At 36.7% G+C, this 22,087-nt stretch overlaps 1 protein-coding gene across 3 annotated transcripts in view; it reads right to left on the reverse strand.

The window, feature by feature from the left end:
* PATJ (PATJ crumbs cell polarity complex component) overlaps positions 1–22,087 on the reverse strand; it is a 353,889-nt gene that overhangs the window by 240,024 nt on the left and 91,778 nt on the right. For all 3 annotated transcript variants that reach the window (XM_067006873.1, XM_067006872.1, XM_059083193.2), the window contains exons 18-21: positions 13,881–14,090; positions 9,903–10,019; positions 7,760–8,155; positions 1,647–1,770 (exon numbers count right to left, since the gene is read on the reverse strand). In XM_067006873.1, coding sequence (XP_066862974.1) covers positions 1,647–1,770; positions 7,760–8,155; positions 9,903–10,019; positions 13,881–14,090 — 847 coding nt within the window. The remainder of the gene's footprint in view (positions 1–1,646; positions 1,771–7,759; positions 8,156–9,902; positions 10,020–13,880; positions 14,091–22,087) is intronic.

Consider the following 22,087-nt stretch of genomic DNA (forward strand, 5'->3'; position numbering starts at 1 on the left):
TCTGCTGTTTTAAGCCACCAAGTTTGTGGCTCTTTGTTACAGCAGCCCTAGGAAACTCATACAAGCAGCAGAAGGCAGAGGCAATAACTTTGGAGTCACTTAGATGATACCCAGAGCAGGGCTCAGAGGAAGACTGGATCATCCCATGAGGACAAAAGCCCTTTCCCTATCTTTTTCCCAACTCCACTGCCCTTCCTCACAAACACCCACCCCATATTTCTAGTCTATTCCTTTCAATCCTGACAGTATAAAACAGTGAATGGTTCTCAACCAGGGCAATTTTGTCTACCAAGGGACATCTGCCAATGTCTGAAGATTTTTGATTTTTTGATTTTGATTTTGATCATGACTGGGAATACCACTGAATCTAGGGTTAGAAGGCAGGCATGCTGCGAACATCTTACAATGCACAGGTAAGCCCTCTACAACAGAATTATCTGGTCCAAAATAGTGCTTATATGGCTATAAAGTATCAACGGTAATCAAACAGATATGCACCATTAATTCATTTATGAATTCATTTGTGCCATAAATCTTCTCTAAGTATTAAATAGTCAGAGGATACAGAAATGTGGTGAATTAGAAAAAAAAAAGTATACCAGGAGAGTTTTGGTGAAAAATCCCATTTTTCTCCTAGTCACAATCAGTTACACATTATGAAAAACTGAATAGACTCATTTAATCTTAGATATTCAAAATTAATTATCCTAATTTTCTTTTTAAATTAACTATTCATGACGTGTTCTGACCTGCAGGGAACTGGCAACTGTTATCATTTCATAGATGCCTTCAATCTTTAACCACATTAAGAATTCCATTCTTTAGATTTTTACTTGACAGAATGTTGAATTCATAAAAAACGGTTACATAACTTTTCTATAGCTATCTCTGTCTCCTAACAGCATATTACCATACAACACAAGAACTGCCCACAGAGAAAGACTTTTCCCATAAGTAGAGTCAAAACAGGTGAAGGACAGCATAAATCCTGAACAATGGCTCTATAAATCCCAATGCTATGAAAGAACTTACCAGGCCCACCTAAGGATCTTAATATTACGACATTAAACATTGCAGTGTTAGATGAGGAAAGATTATTTTTTAAAGTCAAGTTTTCAAAAATATATAAGAATCAATATGGGAAGAGGCAAGGAGAAGCACTATACTTTTAGGATTCTTTAATGGAAACTAAGTTGTTAATGTACCAAAATTGACTGTAATATATGGCTATAAAAATGTTTCATAAATGTTTAAAATATGTCTCTCTTTATTAATATTTAACAACCCCATTCAATGAGCTAACAGTATCACTTAATAGCATCAGAGATTTTAATATATATTAGTAGAGACATTTCAGATTCGGCATAAGGCAGTAGTTTTAGTTTTAATCCATAAAGCTAATAAAAAGCAAAACGAGGCAGGGAAAATGCAGCTTTCTCAGAAAACAGACTCTGAAAGCTCTAAGTTGAAATATGATTCACGTTACTTTTCCAGATATTTTGAAGCAGATTAATTAATAAGCAGATTTCAATTCAAAACGTTATAATGAATGAAAATGTGACAGTAAAATTCATCATATATACAAATAAAACTGAAAGATTGCAAAATAATGTAATTTGTGTTTATGAGAAATGAAAATCACAAACCTAAATCCAGACTACTTTTCGTTAATGAATTAAGATTTTCCAGATCATCAAATCTGCTTTGTGGACTGTTTCCTTCAGTTGAGGGTATGGAGGATAGGGAATCGATGCCAAAGTTTTCTTTCATCTCAAGAGGAAGAAAAACAGAAATGCATTAGTACTTTATGATAAAATGTGGTACACCATAATGTTGTTCAATGCAGATCATAACGATAGCGGAAAACTGGCCCTGCAAACAAGCCTTCTCAAGTAACGGTTTATACTGTTGTAAGCAGTAACAAATGTTAGTAACTTAATATCTGTAAGAGTACAGGCTAGTAAAATCTTTTTTCCAAACACTGGATTTTTTTACCAAAAAAAAAATTGTTTTATAAACATTAATAAGTAGATTTAAATAAACATTCACCAAGGCAGAGGAATAAAAGATCTATCAAATCAAGCAAGGTCAATGGTTGATTCTCATTATGTCCTGGATCATGTTGGATCACAACTTAAACAGCTTCACTGCTGATCTGGAAACACCTAGTGAATTTTCATAGTTCTAAGCCTTTGCTATGCCCTCCCTAACACTCTTATCTGCCTAGTGAACAACCTGTTCCCCGAAACTAAAAGCTACAGGTAAGCACAGTCAAAAGTTATTACACTTTCCTTGTCGTCCTTTTACACACGTCTTTTATGGTTTTCCAAAGTTACAATCTTCCAGAACAATTTTCATTGATGTATTTTATTATGATATTTAAGAAACATTTATATGCATGAAATTAAATGCCATTATGGCCACCATAGGCATTTATCTTAACTCATTTAAGGTGAATAACACTATGTTATTCTCTATTGTTGGAAATTTAGGTTGTTCGAAACAAAAAAATGAATTATATTTTTTACAACAGTCCATGTTTTTTCATGGTTATACTGGTCATACTTCAATGATAAGAAAAGGACCTCTCATAAACTGATGTACCAAATACTGCTAGATTTTATCAAATAGATTATGAATATAATTGAGTATATAACTGTATCAGATACCCAAAGGAGGCTACAGTATGTAGAATTCAACTCAAATATTAAAAAGAGGTGAGAAAGGAAATATGACTACTTAGTTGCCTAGAATAAAATAAGCAAGAAGAACTTATTAGAGAAGGGAGACAGGAGGAGATGGCAGCCACTGAGTACTTAAAAAGAAATTTTACAACAATTTTTGAACTGTCTGGATTTCTTTTTTTAAGTGAATGGCAATTATGTAACTGAGGAATAAGAATTGATGCCTAAATCTGAGATTTCAATACAGTGGGTATGAAAGGTTAAATCTTTAGAAAAATCAATTCAGTTTTTTTCTAAACAGAGAAGAAAATAAAAACATAAAATTATTCTCAGGTAACTAATCCTCAGGCAAAAAGAATCAGATATTTTAAAAAAGAGCAAAGGACTTAGACATTTCTCCAAAGGATATGTGAAGATCGCCAATAAGCATATGAAAAGCTGCTCAAGGTCACTAATAGAGAAATACAAATCAAAACCACAGTGAGCTACCACTTCACACCTATTTAAAAAACAGAAAAAAAGTGTTGGTGAGCATGTGGAGAAATTAGAAAACTTGTGCATTGCCAGCAGAAATGAAAATGGTACAGCTTCTATGGAAAACAGTATGACGATTCCTAAAAAAATTAAATAGAATTACCATATGATCTTGCAATTTCACTTCTGGGTGTAGAGCACCCAAAATTTGGTTTTTGAACAAATATTTGTATACCAGTGTCCACAGCAGCATTGTTCACAATAGCCAAAGATAGAAACAGCCCAGATGTCCATCCACTGATGAATGAGTAAACAAAAGGTGGTATATATACCTTCAGTGGAATGTGATTCAGCCTCAAAAAGTGAGAAAACGCTGACATGATACATGTATGAACCTTGAAGACATCATGCTAAGTGAAATAAGCCAGACACAAAAGGATATTGTATGAGTGCACTTACATGAGGTGCTTTGAGTAGTCAAATTTTTAGAGACAGAGAGTAGAATTGTGGTTGGTTGCCAGAGGATGAGGGAAGGTGAGAATGAGCAGTTATTGCTTAGTGTGAACAGAGTTTCAATTTGGGAAGATGAAAAAGCTCTGGAGACGGATGGTGCTAATGGGTGTACAATAATGTGAGTGTATTAATGCCACAGGAACTATAAGCTTAAAAATGCTTAAAAGGTCAACTTTATGTAACGTGTATTTTATCACAATTAAAAATAAAGAACCAGGGCTTCCCTGGTGGCGCAGTGGTTGAGAGTCTGCCTGCCGATGCAGGGGACGCGGGTTCGTGCCCCGGTCTGGGAAGATCCCACATGCCGCGGAGCGGCTGGGCCCGTGAGCCATGGCCGCTGAGCATGCGCGTCCGGAGCCTGTGCTCCGCAATGGGAGACGCCACAACAGTGAAAGGCCCGCGTACCGCAATCAATCATCAATCAATCAATCAATCAAATAAAATCAAGAACCAGATCTATAAACCTTGATGGCTTCACCCTTCAACTAAAATGGAGTAATAGGGTGGTAGAGAATGATAGACTTATAAGTAGTTGGGTACTATTTGCACTCCACAAATATAGCTATATCTGTAACCCAAAATGGATATTACAATGAAGACAGAAGTGATAATGTTCCTCTACCTTTTTGGAGGGCACCCTCTAAATAGAAGAGTATTGGGAATTACATATTTGTAAGGTATTTGACTGTGTTTTTTTGTTTGTTTGTTTGTTTTTTTGCGGTATGCGGGCCTCTCACTGTTGTGGCCTCTCCCATTGTGGAGCACAGGCTCCGGACGCGCAGGCCCAGCGGCCATGGCTCACGGGCTCAGTTGCTCCGCGGCATGTGGGATCTTCCCGGACCAGGGCACGAACCCGTGTCTCCTGCATCGGCAGGCGGATTCTCAACCACTGCGCCACCAGGGAAGCCCCTTGACTGTGTTTTTAAAATCCACCCACTCAGGGCTTATTATATTAGATAATAAAGTATCGTCACTGGATCCACCATAATGAGAGAAAGGCAAATAAAGATCCAAGCCCATCCTGATCATGTGGGTACAACTGTTACAGGGGATCAGAATATTCCACCCAGAACTGTGCCACTTTGGCATAAGGATTATTTTGAACTGAAGAAAAAGAGTGAACTTAGAAAAGCTTCCTATCCTCCCCTGATTCTCAATCACCAGAGACAACTCTAGACTCTTCAGCTCAGAGATGGCACTAAGAAAGATGTACATGACAAACCTTACTAAAACAATCCTTACCTTCCATCAATTTCCCCCAGATATTTACCTTCCCACAGTATGCTGACCCTAAAAGCCTAAATCCCTTTTCCTTTGTCTTGTTACTTCTCTACAAATTCACTGTTCTTTGTTAAGATGCTGTATAAGCCCAAGTTCTAACCCCTCCTTTGAGTGAATCATCACTGAGTTTCTCCTGTGTATATGCATTGCAGGTGTTAATAAACTGCTTTTCTTTTCTTAATCTGTCTTTGTCAGTTTAATTTCCAGGGCTCCAGCCAGAGGAACCTAGGAGGGTAGAGGAAAAAGGGTTTTTCCTTCCATACACTGTCATCACTGCTGGGTGTGGGGAAGGGAGGAAAAGAGCTAATGCCCACATATCCGGGCAAAACTCTAATTTAAAAAGATGCATGAACCCCTATGTTCACAGCAGCACTATTCACAGTAGCCAAGACATGGAAACAACCTAAATGTCTATCAACAGAGGAATGGATAGAGAAGATGTGGCACATATATACAATGGAATGTTAGTCAGCCATAAAAAAGAATGAAATAATGCCATCTGCAGCAACATGGATGGACCTAGAGATTATCATACTAAGTGAACTAAGTCAGAAAGAGAAAGACAAATGCTGTATGATATCACTTATATGTGGAATCTAAAATGACGCAAATGAACCTATTTATGAAACAGAAATATGGACATGGAGAACAGACTCGTGGTTGTCAAAGGGAAGGGGTTTGGGGGAGAGATGGAGTGGAAGGCTGGGGTTAGCAGATGTAAGCTTTTATATATATAGAATGGATAAACAACAAGGTCCTACTGTATAGCACAGAGAACTAGAGTCAATATCTTATGATGATATTTTATATTCTTTTCCATAATGGAAAAGAATATTTAAAAATGTATATATAGATATATAGCTGAATCACTTTGCTATACAGCAGTAATTAACACATTGTAAATCAACTATACTCCAGTAAAAATTAAAAATTAAAAAAAAGTTAATGCTCAAAGCAAGAACATATAATTATTTAAGGAAAATAAAACACTGTTTAGGTAAGACACAGTAGGGCTGAAACAATCTTAATCAATGCCAGTTTAGGGAGCCTATACATGTTACCTCACAGAATAAGAAAGCTGGGAGATTTAACAGTTGGTAATTAAGATGCATGTCCTTCAAACTGTGAGCATTGAATGCTGTTTAAACAAGCTTTATAAAGAGCACTTTGATAAACAATAGAGGCAGTGGTTACACTGTGAGAATCATCAGTATAAACTTAGAAGAGGGATTTTTAAAAAATCTAATATTATGCAAATGATGCTTGAGATCAGAATAAAATTTTGACTGACAAAATGGATTCAAAAATTACTGTATCTAAAACAACCTAGATGAAAATGAAGATGGTATAGTTGAAGAACAGTGTTGAAAGATCAAAGTGATTCTAGTAATAATATAGATTCTGGCATTAATATGCATTGAAAGAATTTGAATAAAATTCTATCATTAAATGTGAGAACAGGCAAAAAAGTTGATATTTTATAGGTTTTAAAATAGGAATGCTTAACTAAATTTATAAAGTAAATATTATTAATATACATTTGTCTATTTCATCTATATCCCTACAAGTTTGTATATTAAAATGGGCCTATATTTTAGGTTGCCTTATATTGGGGTAAATAGAAAAATTTATTTTTATGGAAGAAAACAGCCATAATAAGGCAGTATGTATGAATATTCAATAATCTGCAATTACTAACTTGCTCCATATAACTGACTGTTCTGTTTGAGGTCAAGCACTTACAGACATAGGAATGGGACTGGCAGAGTGGCAGAGGTAGAAAGAACCAATGTCAGTGGCAACATACCAGGTGATTCGATGTCACCTCTTCCCACATTAGTCACATAATGCCAAAAATCTGTTCGCTAGTAGACTGCCCAGAGTCCACTACCACAGGGAATCCTCTGGGGTTCCTTAAATACATAAATACAGCATCTTGCATAGCAGAGGGACCCACAAGCATTTGCAAAAAGGATAAATGGAGGAAGATCTAAGGGAGGCAAGGAAAAAACCCAGCTCTATCTGCCTGTGAGAGAGCAAATGAAGGCTACTTTGCACATCACTGCAGGGAAGTTGCTGACCTCAGTGAGGAGGGCACCGTACTGCACCTGAACACACTGCTATGTACCCCATATAAAAACTTTCTTTTCATTTTCTTGGAAGTTAATTTGGGGAAAGAAATAAACAAAAATAAAACATTAAAAATATCCCTAATGAAAGATTCCAACTGGTGACCAGTTAACTCTAATTTGATTTTTTTAAAAACTTATTGGTGATTTAATAGCGAGGGCAAACCTATTAAAATATAATGCTTTCCTGCCAAGTTGTCAACAGGTAGTATCACAAATGTAGAGAAAATCTTCTAGAGTTCAGTGACTTTCTATTTAGTATCATATATAATACAGAGAACAGTGTGGATAAGCAAGACAGAAACAACAATAAATCTAATCCATTTTGCCTTGATTTTCCTTGACAAATACATTATGTGAGAAATACAGAGCTGTGTCTCCCTGATTTTTTTTTTTTAAATCACAAATGGCAAAAGAACTCTTCCTTGAAATCAGTAATTAGGAGAAAAACATCACTAAAAAAGCAAGGTAAAAAAAAATAAAACCCACCATAAAAGCAAGGCAACTACAGTTTATTGACTCCAGCCAGAAGTTACATAATACAGAAATGGTGAGGTTTACTTAAAGCAACACACTGTATGGTACATTTTGGAAAAAATGATTAATGATGAAAAGATCCATTGAATTTTGTTCTGGAGGAGTCAGGGAGGATGTGGAAGATGTGTTCTAATCCCTTACCATCTTTTCAGTGTTATAGCCACACTGCTGCATCTCCTGGGAATACACGCTCATCATGGACCTGGCTTCTTGAGGCTCAGGCAGTTCACAATCCTGGTACCACTGTGTACCAAAGTGAAGCTCCTTCAAGGATGGAACAGGAGAAGCCTCTTGAATGTGAGATGAGGGATACGATTCCATGGACTGAAAGTGGTTTTGATAGAGCTCATATTCTTCATCAACAAGCATTTCTCTTTCTTCACCCATTTCCTGCAATCTAGGCGCCATAAATTCAAGCATTTCCCAGGCCTCCTTACTATTGTCTATCTCTTTTTGTTGGGACTGGAAAGCCTTTCCCAAATCTAGAAATGGCTCATCCACAAGCTCTTCTTTAAAATAGGGCTCATCTCTAAATCCCTGTGAATAAAAATTATAAAAAAAAAAACCTTTAAACTACGTCTGTATTAAAGCTGCACCCTACACATTAACTGGAAAATTAACCCCTGACATAACTGCAATGATGGTATTACATGACAATGCATGGTTAACCTGACAGCTCTCCATTACAAATGAGAAGAAATACAACCTCACTGCCACACAATCCTCAACCCTGAAAAGAAACAAACGACAAGAGGCAAAAATCTGCCTTTGGCAAGGTGACTGACTAGTCTGAAAGTTTCACTATACATCAACTGCCTTAAAATTCTCAGTCAGAAATAGGAATTTTGTTAAATTGCTACATTGAATATTTAACTCCTGCATCTCATACAAAAAATAATACATAAATATGGATGCACTTCATACTATCACTTAAGAAAGCAAAGACTTAAAAAGTCAGGATTTTCAGGTTTATGTAACTAAAAAGAAATTAATGGTTATTTCAATGTTTACAAAACATTCTCTATAAACTAAAGATATGGGGAATATGTCTCAACTACTTTGAGTATGACTCTTTTATAATATACCACTTAATAGAAATTTATTTTTGCATCTGCATTAATAATACAAAACAAAAGGAATGAATACAGTATGCTCTTCAATTCATACTTCACTAATCAGAAGAGCAAGTACATAAAACTGAAGCTAGATAGTCATGCATGAGCAGAAACTTTGTTGAGTTCCTAGGTAACGCTTGAGGAATATATGGATCTGCTGAGCCTTTGACCTAACTCCAAGGCACCTTAGGGTGCTGGGCACGATGAGGCCCAATTCCCTCTAAGGTTTCAATGACATTTCCTATTTTAAGTCCTATTCATTAAGTATCAATAAATGCAAATTCCTGAAATGAATCTACTCCTTCCCATTGCTTCCTCACTTGCAGTTAGACATCATTGCAGTGACACTTTTAAATTAATATACTATACCAAATACTGTAACCTAGTTATTTCAAAAAAAGAAAAAACTGCATTTAGAATGTATATTTAAACATGTCACACAGTTATGAAATTGTAACAAAAAATGTTTAAGCTAAAAAAATATAATGGACACTACAGGACTACATACCAGCTTTAGACACTGTCAACAAACTATGTAAAGAATATCAAAAGACAGTTGTTATCTAGTAAAGCAAAACCATACTCTAACTGCAAGAAGCAAAATAAACACTATTCATTTTAAGAATAAAAAGGGAATAGCTTCAAAATATACTTTCTAATATTAAAGCATAAAGTAAGGTTTGACAAAATAACTCTTTTCTTTAGACTGTATAGCTCTTATTCTACAGCATGTTTTTAAATGCAGGTCTATTTTCAAAAATATGTTCTACCCTCAAAATTTTAAGAGTATATTAGTGATATAACATGAGGTATGTTTGTTCTTTGAAAATGCCTTATACCTGGGCTATGTCATTTATGGAGGCAATGTGATACAGGAGAGAAAAGATTTCAGTTTTAAAAAAATTAATAGGGACTTCCCTGGTGGTCCAGGGGTTAAAAATCTGCACTTCCACTGCAGGGGACACGGGTCTGACCCCGGTCGGGGATCTAAGATCCAGCGTGTCACGCACTGCAGACAAAAATAAATAAACAAATAAATATCTGCGATTTAAAAAATTAATATGGGGGGGATTATTTAATTTGTATCTATTTAGCCAAGAGAGTGAGAACAAGCTTTTGTCTTCTTTATAATAGCAACTGTTTACTTGGGAAACAAATGTACTAAATACCTTGGGTGCTTCAAGTATCAAAGATGAATTTACATCATGAACTGTTGCTGAAATTTCAGTCTTGTCTTCATTATTGTTTGAATGTAAAATATGATTTTCTTCCTCTTTATCACCTTCCTGAAAATAGAAGCACTTTTAATTTTTAATTATTTTAGCATGACTGAAGAACTGTTTTTGTCAACCATGAAACTTTTTTTTATTGAGTTCTAATTGACATAAAACATTATATTAGTTTTAAGTGTACAACATGATGATTTGGTAGATGTACATATTGCAAAATAATCACCACGATAAGTTTAGTTAACAATTCAAATTTCAAATATACAATACAGTGTCATTAACTATAGTCACCATGCTATACCTTACATCCTTAGGACTTATAACTGGAGATTTGTATCTTGTGACCACCGTCACCTATTTTGCCCACCCCCAGCCGCCAACTCTGGCAACCAAAGAAGTACTTTGGTAATGAAGAATAGTTTCAAATGCTTTTCAGATTAATTCTCATCTTTCCATTAAATGCAAGTACACAATAAAATTTATGTAAATTGTTTTATTAGACCAAATTTTTCTTTAATAACCAAGAAAAGCCATGTTCAGGTCAAAGCTTCTCAAACTTTTTATTCTTTTTAGGTATTCCTTAAAGAAAAAAAATCACCTTCCCAGGAAGAGACCTTAATATTAAGAAACACCTAAGTTTATACAGGGTGATACTCAAGATATTTAACAATGGTACAGGGTAGCCACTCTCCATCAGAAGAGGGACAATCATCATGGTTCTCACCAGCTCAGCATCAGTCCCAGGTAATAACACAGCTACAGTTTATCAAGTCCTAGCTATATATCAAAATCTATGGTAAACACTTTTACGTGCTTTGTCTCAGCTTAATCTTTACAGCAATTCTATTAGGTCAGGATTTTTATATTTACATGAAAATAATATCAAATAGATATGTATCTCACAGGCACAGGTTTTAGCACTTTAAATATATCAATTCATTTTATATATTTATTAATATATTAATACATATTCTAAGAAGTAGGTGCTCTTATTAACCTCATTTTACAGATGAGTAACACAGGCACAGTAATTTGCTCAAAGGTACATAACTAGTCAGTTACACACCCAGAATTTGAGCCCTGGCTGTCTGGCTCTAGAGCCTGTGATCTCAGCTACCATGATCTGTGATCCCAGGTGGGGAGCTGGTGAGGTTAAATAACTGGCCCAAGGACACACAGCTTTGCAAATCACAGAACTAAGCAAAATCCCAGATGTCTGGCTCAAGAACTCCATTGCCAACTCTGTCCTGTGGGTTCTGAAGATACAATGTACTTTTTAAAGTCAGTTCACTCATTTTTTATCTGTGACATCTGAGGTGAGTTTTTAGAAAAGAGAAAGTAAGTCACATTTCTGGTTAACATGAAACTATATATATAATAACTTTCTACATAAGACTATAATGTGAGATTATAGAACATCTATATTACATAGATAGTACATATCTATATGGTACAAGACTTAATAAAAAATAATTCTATTCTCCTGTTACATATTCATAGTCTTTCTGCTCCAACTTGACTTTGGACCTTCTTATTCATACTCTCTCTCCAGTTCTCCTGAGGACTGAGAAAATGCTCAGCAAACATTAAGTGATGAGATAAGTGGCCACCAACCGGACCATGAGAGAGAGAGACAGAGAGACCTCAGAGAAGATCCATGCATCACTATTTACAGCTCACAAACAGTTTTGCTAAAAGAACCCAGATGTTAAAGAAGGAATTACTTAGTGATGATTCCACTAAAAATTTCTAAGTCTTGAAAGTGACCTTCTCTCATTCCTTCACTGGCCTCCCACTCCCCAGCATCCTGGCAGCCTTCTACTCACTGAGGGAAGCCTAGGCAAAGGTCCACCTCACAATTACTGTGTTCCAAAATCCTCTCAGAGCAAGGCTCCAAGGTCCTGAGGTTTGTGTGGCTCTACCTCTGCCAGAAATAGCACAGGAATCCACAGCCAGTTGTTACTAAGTTCTATTCTTTACACTGCCTGAGACTTCCTTCAATTGCTTCAAAGTAAAGTCACACTGCTTAGGTCTTATAGATCATAAATAGTTGGGACTTTCTCTGGTAACCCAAATAATCAGGCAAATAATCATCAGGGAAAATCTAGACAAAGTTCTTGCCACAATCCAAAATACCAAGATGAGGTCCCATAAAAATATTAAGTCTGCCCTCCTTAATTTGTCCAACAATCAAACTGGGTATCTCATGGTATATACTGACTATGGCAACACTCACACACCAAATACACAATATAAAGTCAAGAACTTGACTTAGCTATGTCCTATATCCCATTTCAAAATGTTTAAAATATCTGATAGATGTTACATATAGGCATCTTGATGTATAATATGTGAAGAATAATAAAGTAATATATGAAGGTCATGTGAGGTTCCCCAATGCAAAAATACTATGTGTAATACATGACTCTATGTCTATAAATGAACATATGTAACAATATCTATATAGACAGATCTCTATCTATATACCTATTTATCTATATGAACACTTGTAGTGTGCTAATATATTCCACAGAATAAAAGAACTTTAGAGTTAAGAAAGATCTTATGAATTCTCTAGTTTTTAGTCTTTTCAGAAATGAAAAAGTAGGCTCAGAAAAGTGCTGTACCTATGATCGAATTACTGGTATAATGTTTCTCAAAGTGCAAAAATTCTGCATCAGAACTACGCCAGTGATTCACTGAAGAGGCAGATTCCTGAACAGCACACAAGAATCACTAAATCAGAATCTCCAAGAGTAGGACCTGGAAAACTGCATTTTAACCATCTCAAGGTGATTCTTACGTCTATCACATATCATTGAATTTGAGACCCACTGGGCTAACTTGTAGCAAAGTTAGAAACAGAGCCCAGATTTCTTAAAATCCAGTCCAACACTCTACTACAACCATGCAATCTGTTTCAGACATGTGGCATGAAACTAAACTTGTAACAAATTAGAATAGGAACATATAGCATTGTGGCTAAGAGTACACGGTCTGAAGCCACTCTGCTGAGTTTATATTCCAACTCTCCCCCTTACTAGTTATATTACCTTGCATAAGTTACTCAGCTCTGTGTCTTGACTAACTCAATACATAGTAGTGGTAATAAGAGGATTACCTCCTCTTAAAGTTTCTGTGATGATTAAATTAGTGCATGTAAAGAGCTTAAAATACTGAGTGACATATATCAGCACTCAATACTTTAATGCCACTTGAAAATTATCATCAAGTTTGTTTTTACATTGGGGAACCTCAATATCACCATAACTAATAATACTTCAGACAGAAACAGTGATCTAGGGAAGTTGCAGAAAAAAAAAAAAGAAAAAGAAAAACAAACAGTGATCTGACATAGTACATGAGAATAAACACTAAGATGACTTCAGGATGGCTTGACCATATTGGAGTTTAGATGCTAGGGGTTACAAGGCACATTGATGGTCAGAAAAGCATATTAAAATCTTACTGAGCTATGGTTAACTAGATTTCAACTTACCAAGCCATCTCGAAATCATGCCCAAATGAAAGTTAAAACACATAAACACACTTATTTTAATTTATAACATAAGGAATGAAATGAGAACTTAGAAGTCTGTGCTAAAAGTATAAAGATAAAAGTAGTAGCAGTAGGACTAGTAATGTTGGCAGCTAGCACTGATGTAGTAATGTGCTAATAAGCACTTAACAAAAATCATCTTTAATCCTCAAACTCCTATGAGGTAGACATTTTTTTCTGAAAATTAATTCAAGGACGTTAAGAAACTTGCACAGACACATGTATAGTAAGCGGTGGAACAGGGATTCGAAGCCAGGTGTATTTGCCTGCAAAATCCATGTTCTTAACTATTGATATTATCAGTATCCTATAATGATATAGTATTATCATTTCCTATATTAACAAAATTCGACACTTACCACCAAAGGCTTACAGATGCCAAGGTGTACAGTGCCTGGTGGCACAGCTTTCAACACTTCCACAGCTTCAGCCAGTGTGGTGTTGTCCAAACAGTATTCATTGACTGAGACCAGGCGGTCTCCAGGTAATAGTTCTCTGCCTCTTTCTGCCACACCATCTGCCACCAGGGAGCGAATCACAATCACTGATCTTGTAGGATCTAAGGGGTCCTAAGGAAGCAAAAAAGACAGATGAGTCAGTTCCCTAAAAACAAATATATAGCCTTAAGACAAGTATGTGGACAGTTATACCTCAGCGATATTGTGGGTTTGGTTCCAGACAACTACAATAAAGCGAATATCACAATAAAGTGAGTCACATAAGTTTTTCGGTTTCCCCAGCGCATATAAAAGTTATGTTTACACTATACTGTAGTCTACAAAGTGTGCAATAACATTATGTCTAAAAAAAACAATGTCATACCTTAATTTTAAAATACCTTATTACTAAAAAATTTTAACCATCATCTTATGACACAGGGTTGCTGCAAACCTTCAATTTGTAAAAAATGCAATATCTGCGAAGTGCAAATAAAGCTAAGCACAATAGAAAAGGGTATGTCTGACTCATGAATCTCATTTGACTATTTACTTTATGTGTCCAGTATTCTGGTGGTATTCGTCCAAAAACAAAATCTATTAAAATATCACTCTATATATCCACACAAATATCAGCTTGTATGAAGGTAAAGACATAACCTTAACAACTTCAGTTGCATGTCTGAGTGCTCAATACATATAAATTTCTTTTTTAAAGTTTTGATGACTGATAAAAAGAGATCTGGGGAGAGTTGGAAAAGAATCTCTGACATCCTTAAGCATAGTCATACTATGGACCAAAGACAAGCCCATCTATTATTGCTCTTGGGCACTAGGTAGGCTCCAAAAGTAGCGTACTATGGGAAATGATACTGCATTCTTAGGCATTCCACCAGTATAAAATCTTCTTGGTAAATCACTTAAGTTCCCAAAAGACATGGAAACCATGGCATATACCACTGCATTTAAAAAGTATGTTTAAAAATAACGTAACCTAAAATTATAACATGGTATAGGTACCCTTAGGTGAGAATTATTCTAATATTAGAGGAACTGAATATCAATTCATGAACAAAACCATCGTGCAAATCTCTCTCATCCACTGGGAGGTCCCCATATTTCTTTTCATTAAGCATGGAAGATAACACTGACACTCTATAAATACATTTGGCTAATAAAAACCAATTTATAGCCACACTATTATTTTTTATTTTATTCAACAAACACTGGTATATAGCACTTAACTATGTGTCAGGCTCTGTTCTAAGTGCTTGACAATCATTAATTCAGCTAATCCTTACAACAAATTCCAGGATGTGGGTAGACTTATTGTCTGTATTTTACAAATGAGGAAACTGAAGGTCAGAAAGTTAAGGAAACTTGCCAAGATCACCCAGCTGGTGAGTGGCAGAGCCAGGATTCAAACTCAAACAGTCTGGCTCCTAAGCCCTTCTCTTAACCACTGTGCTCTGCACCATAATAATAATCAGAACAAACTGGAAATAAAGAGTTATGAATGGAAAAGAAACATTCATGTGGAAATCTTATGGTTGAGTAGAATCTCTGATTTGTCCTAATGGTGAGGTTTTACTAAACCTCAAAGTTCGTAAAGGAGAGAAAAAATAAATCTCACTCTTAACATCACTTGCTTGGCTTGTCTATTTTGCTCCTATTGTTTCATTACATACATACTGTTCCATAAAGGCAAAATGTAGTAACATGAGATTCTACTATTGTTAGTTTCTATTAAACCCTTCCTGAGAAAGTAGAAACTACCACGTTTTGTGTTAGAATGGTAAGACTTTGGAATTAGTAAAGTGAGAATTTGCCAAGTTCCAGGCTATGTCTGTTTGAAGGGGTTGATGGTTCTTTTGAAGGTTTCTGCTGCAGTTTTCTATACCTCTCTGTTGTAGACATCAAGACTTATTTTCAATACTGCATGGAATCTTAACCAAATATACCATATTTAAATCAACAAAGACTATAGAGCAAATTCCTTGAAAATGCCTTCAAACAACTTATTTTACTTTCCTTAACTAAATCTTGCTTTTCCACTACCAAGTCAAAAGATTCCTGGTAAATTTCTAACATGCTCTGTTGTAATAACACCACATACTAATAAAGAGGATTGAAAGTAAAAATAGTCATGGGAACTCACTAATAAAGTACCGTGTTAAACTATAATTACACCAATATTTTCAAGTAGAGGGAGCTATTGCATAGGAAGAGAACAATAAGGAATCAGCCTCCCCCAAAAAAAGTACAGTGGGATATCAGCAGCGATCAGTGCAGTAATATAAAAGAGCTGTCTATTTTGTCACCAGCAACCATGAATCACAACACACTTTTTCATTCTGAAATATGAAACCATTACATTTTAAGTTTGACACACTAATAAATAAGCTGTACAATTATGTCCTTCATTTAGGCTGCCAGTTTCTGATGGAGGGCTTTTTTATTGGGGGGGAAGGGAAACTATAAAATAGCTTATTCCCTTCATGAAATGCACAGAAAGCAGCTAGCATTACTTCATATAAGTAATAACTAAACTTTCTTAGAGAAAACTGCAACAGTAAAATACACCAAAAGCAAATAAATGATTTCACTGGGTGGGTGTGAGCCATCTCTGCAGTTTCATATAACATCTAATCAAAAAGTACTATTTTTTACTCAAATAAATAGTGAATTGGTTTTCAAAATGCAACCAGTTGAAATGATAATTAGAAACATTTCAAAGAAAGATTACCAGGAAATAAGGGAAATAGAAAATAGATTAATAGATTTCCCTTATTATAGAAAAATCATGGTGAGCACTTATTTATACAAAATGCAACCTTCTTTAGACCGCAAACTAGTACCAGGTGTGCCTGCTTACTAAAATTTATTCAGGCTTGGGCTTCCTAGTTATTCTAAACACTAAATCCAATCTACCACCCCTTTTCCTGGAGGAAAGAAGCCCACGGCAGCTTCTCTGTCACTTAAAAAAAGACAAACCACCCACTACTGAAGATACCCCATCATGGATAATCACCACTGCATTTTCTATGATGACTTTTCTGACCAGGTGACCTCTCACGTAACTACATGGAGTTGCTTTAATGAGTAACAGTCATTTCCTTTCATGGTCATCACATGTAGTAGCCACCCTATGGAAGAACAGCAGCTGCTACTGCCTACCAGGGCGGCTACTATTCTTGAGGCTTTGCCACATATGACATGCTTAAAAACCAGGCTGCTTCTCATCAGAAAAGTCTGTTTTCTGAAAATGTAGTCTACAATATCATACCCATGTTAAATCCAACAAAATGTTATAAAGATATTTTTCAAGACCTCTACCCAACTTCTAGACCCTATCCAGATTTTTTCAAGTCCCCATCAGTTTTTATCACCTTTTATCATAATTTTAAAATCTCTAATTTTTCTTGTTTTGGTAAACAACACTGTAAGGAACATTGTATTCAAGAATCAAGATGTTGTTTTAGACTAAACAGCCAATAGGGGGTACTAAATACCAACCACAGAACACAAGATACATCATCTTTTACTATGGAAGACATTCTCCTCTTCTGAAAGATGTTTTTTCCTATTTATTCGAAATCCTTATATTCTTACACATGTTCTAACAGTATCCTATATGTCTGCTTTAACTCAACCATTTATGAAAGTCATTCCCTACAGCTCTTAAAAACTCCTACAATCAATTAGGCACAGCCAACTTTCATCAGAATGCTACGTGGGAAGACAGGAGCTCTAAACCTGAATTCTCCTGGCTACTTAGCTATGAAATCCTAGGAGAACCAATCTAACTGCTCTGTCTCACAGGTGAATAAAAGTGCCTGAAGAAAAGCTCATATGAGGATTTTTGAGGTCTCTTGAAGTGATACTAATGTTTGATAGTTATTATAAACACAGGAAGTTTCAATGTTGGGGGAAATCCAAGGTGACAAACAGACTTCTCTCCTCCCATAGTCCCTGAGTGGCACTGCCATACACCCAAGCACTCACTCGCTCTCTCTCACCTTTTCACTGGGTTGCTGGCTAGGGCACATCAATTGACCTTCTGTCTCTTCTATCCAATCCTTTCTCTCCATTTCTGCTGCACTGCCTTGGTGCAGTTTCTCATTATTTCTCGCCTATGCAACTGCTTCAGTCTTCCCAAAGGTCTACCTGTCTCCAATCTTACCCTCTTCAGTCTATTGTCTACAGAGAGAAAATAATTATTTTTAAAGATGAAAATGGGATTGCGGGCTTCCCTGGTGGCCCAGTGGTTGGGAGTCCGACTGCCGATGCAGGGGACACGGGTTCGTGCCCCAGTCCAGGAGGATCCGACATGCCACGGGAGTGGCTGGGCCTGCGCGTCCAGAGCCTGTGCTCCGCAACGGGAGAGGCCACAGCAGTGAGAGGCCCGCATACCACAAAAAAAAAAAAAAAAAAAAAAAAGGGATTGCAATTCCTCCCCTGCATAAAATATTTCAGTGACACCCACTGCCTTCACGATAAAGTGCTCTTTGGCAGAAAAATTCCTTCAGGTCTGCAGTTTAGTCTCATCTCCCCTTGCTCTTCCCACATGTACCACTGCTCACCCCCAATCTGCCCCATACATTGTCCCAACAATCCAGAACTACTGAAGTTCAGGACTGTGGAAGGCTTTGGTATGCTTCACAATATTGTACAAACCATTCCATCTGCCAGGAATGTTTTTCCTGCCACACTGCCACTTATCTGTATCTTTGCCACCAGAGTCAACTCACATGTTTCCTCCAATGAGAAGCTTTCCCTGACTTCCCAAAGAAGACTCAAGCACTTCCTACTCTGTGATTATCTCTAAACCTAAAAAAAGACCTTCCATTATAGCATTTGTCATAATATAGTTTTCTCACTGTCCTTGACTTTTTAGAATAAGTTAGGCCCTCCTGCTAGATGTATACACAGCATGATGCATTTTTCCTATTACAACTCTTTTGACATTCTACTGAAATTATTTTAACCATCTTCCCTACTAAGAATAAGCTTCATGAGAGCAAGGATATGATTGCTTATTTGCTACTTTATTTCCAGGGCCGACTACAGTGCCTGCCACAGAGAAGGGACTGAATAATAGCTGAAATATCAAATGAATGAATCTATTTAGGTTCTCTCTCCTTGCTGGACTATAAGTACAGCTATAAGGCAAAGGCTACATCCTGTCACATGTGAATAACAACAACAACTGTTGACACTTACTGAGGTCTTGCCATGCCAGGCATGATCTAAATATCTTACTTCACTGAACCTATTTAATTAATCCTCACACCAACATGAGGTAGGTTCCATTATTATCCCTACTTTCCAGATGAGAAAACTAAGGCAGAGGAAAATTAAATAACTTAACCAAAACACACAGTTGATAAGTAGTAGAATCAGAATTTAAACCAGCCAGTTAAGCCCCAGAGTTCATGCTGTTAGTCACTATGTCATGCAGCTTCTTAAGGTAAGTATTTATTTGCTAAATGAATGAATGTTGAAAGAAGGCAAATTGTTAGAATACATATTTATTACCTTGCCAAAGTGTATAAAACTGAGTCCCTAAAGTACCACATTTGGCCACTAGAGGTTTATATGTTGGTACCTAGTTAATGAAAGTTAGAACAGAATGTGCAGCCTGCCTAGATGGACAGCTAAAACATGCATTTGTTTGCCAGACTTTAATTTACACTTAACATTCTCAAGAATCCATTCCTTTGGTGTCCTTTGGACACCTTCACATGAACACATACAAACATGTGACAATCCTTATTCCCAAATGGATGGAATTCAAAGTTCAGAAGTGTCTATAAAATGTATTATATGAATATTTGTATACATTCCCACAGATCAAAGAGACAGGGTTCACATTAACTAAAGCACTGTACAGTGGGGTCACCTGGGGCAGAGAGGTGGTTCAATTGAAACTGGGCTGTCTCAGAGACAAGGATATCAACCAGAAGATGTAGAGAGCTCTAGTCTTAAAGCTGCTCCAAAATTAAAACTACAAATACAGGTAAGCAACCATGGCAAACTCAGTGGAAAGGCATGAAGCAGAAAATATTACATAAAGAGGAGGCAGAGGAAATGAACATGAAGGAAAGTGCTCACATTTAATAAACTGGCCAATGCCTCAGTAAAAGGCATTTTTTAAAATAAGAGGAATATGAGACATACACCAAGGACAATTCTGACATTCAACATTTATACATTTGCAGTATTACTCCAATAAAGGAAAACAAAAATCAAGGTGTTACAAGGACTTGACTACATGGATTCAAAATAAAGGATAACTGGGACTTCCCTGGCGGTCTGGTGGTTAAGACTCCACACTTCCACTACAGGGGGTGTGGGTTCGATCCCTGGTCAGGGAACTAAGATCCCGCATGCTGCATGGCACAGCCAAAAAATAAAGATAAAAAAAATTTTTAATTAAAATTTAAAAAATAAAGACAAACAAAAAATAAAATAAAGGATAACTTTTGGGTTGTTCTTGTTTTAAAAATCTATTCTATCACCCAAACTTTTAAAAACGTTAAATAATGGAATAAGAGGACTTCCCCAGTGGCACAGTGTTTAAGAATCCACCTGCCAATGCAGGGGACACAGGTTCGATCCCTGGTCTGGGAAGATCCCACATGCCTCAGAGCAACTAAACCCGTGTGCCATAACTACTGAGCCTACACTCTAGAGTCCACAAGCCACAACTACTGAGCCCGCGTGCCACAACTACTGAAGCCCAATGCCAAGAGCCCGTGCTCCACAACAAGAAAAGCCACCACAATGAGAAACCTGCGCACCACAACGAAGAGTAGCCCGCGTCTGCTGAAACTAGAGAAAGCCCGCACACAGCAATGAAGACCCAATGCAGCCAAAAAAAATTTTTTTAATAAAGAAATTAAATTTTTTAAAAGGCTTATTTTCACTTAAAAAAAATAATAATGGGGGCTTCCCTGGTGGCGCAGTGGTTGAGAGTCCGCCTGACGATGCAGGGGATACGGGTTCGTGCCCCGGTCCGGGGGGATCCCACGTGCCGCGGAGCGGCTGGGCCCGTGGGCCATGGCCGCTGGGCCTGCGCGTCCGGAGCCTGTGCCCCGCAGGGGGAGAGGCCACGGCAGTGAGAGGCCCACATACCACAAAAAAAAATAATAATAATAATAATGGACTAAGAATGTAGTGACCACAATTGGATGGCAAAGAGATAGACAACAGTTTATTTCAGATAAAAACTTGGGTACAAATTACTTACCTTTGATAATGTTGACACTTATTGACAAGCGAGTACAATAAAACAAAGTTGGCCTACAGTAAACTCATGAGAGGAAATATGGTTCATTCATACAGCCTTAATTCTATGTCATTAAAGTTCTGCGCTCTTAGGCAGCTCACCACACCAAAATACCTGCTCTCCTGTATTGCAGGAGTCCTTCCTCAAAATGAAATGATTCCAAAGAATGACTAGAAAAACAACTTCAAACAACTATGAAACAGAAAGCGCTCTACAAATCAGATCTCCTAACCAATGAATTCAATGTTGTGGTGACATTATTACAGAATTGGGCTACGGAGCTTCACTCTACAAATAGTTATTCACATTAGTGTGAGGAATTAAGTTTCAAAGATAATTTGAAAGGACCTACATAAATTTCTGGATAACATGAGGCAGCTAGCACATACTATTTGATAAGAGAATTGCTCCAACTTAATAATGGTCAACTGAGAGAAAACTATGAAAGCAGCAAAGAGCCCAATATAACAAAATTTACCATTTTAACCTTTTTTTTGAATTTTATTTTATTTATCTTTTTATACAGTAGGTCCTTATTACATTTAACCATTTCTTTCTTTTTCTTTTTTTTTTTTAACCATTTCTAAGTGTACAGTTCAGTGGCAAGTACATTCACATTGTTGTACTACCGTCACACTTTTTTTTTTTTTTTTTTGGCTGTGCAGCTTGCAGGATCTTAGTTCCCCGACCAGGGATTGAACCCAGGCCACCGCAACGAAAGCGCCAAGTCCTAACTGATGGACTGCCAGGGAATTCCCCCATTTCACTATTCATCTCCAGAAATTTTTCATCTTCTCATACTGAAACTCTATATCCATTAAGTGAGTCCCCATTTCCC

Source organism: Kogia breviceps, chromosome 1 (genome assembly GCF_026419965.1).
Source record: "Kogia breviceps isolate mKogBre1 chromosome 1, mKogBre1 haplotype 1, whole genome shotgun sequence".
NCBI lineage: Eukaryota > Metazoa > Chordata > Mammalia > Artiodactyla > Physeteridae > Kogia > Kogia breviceps.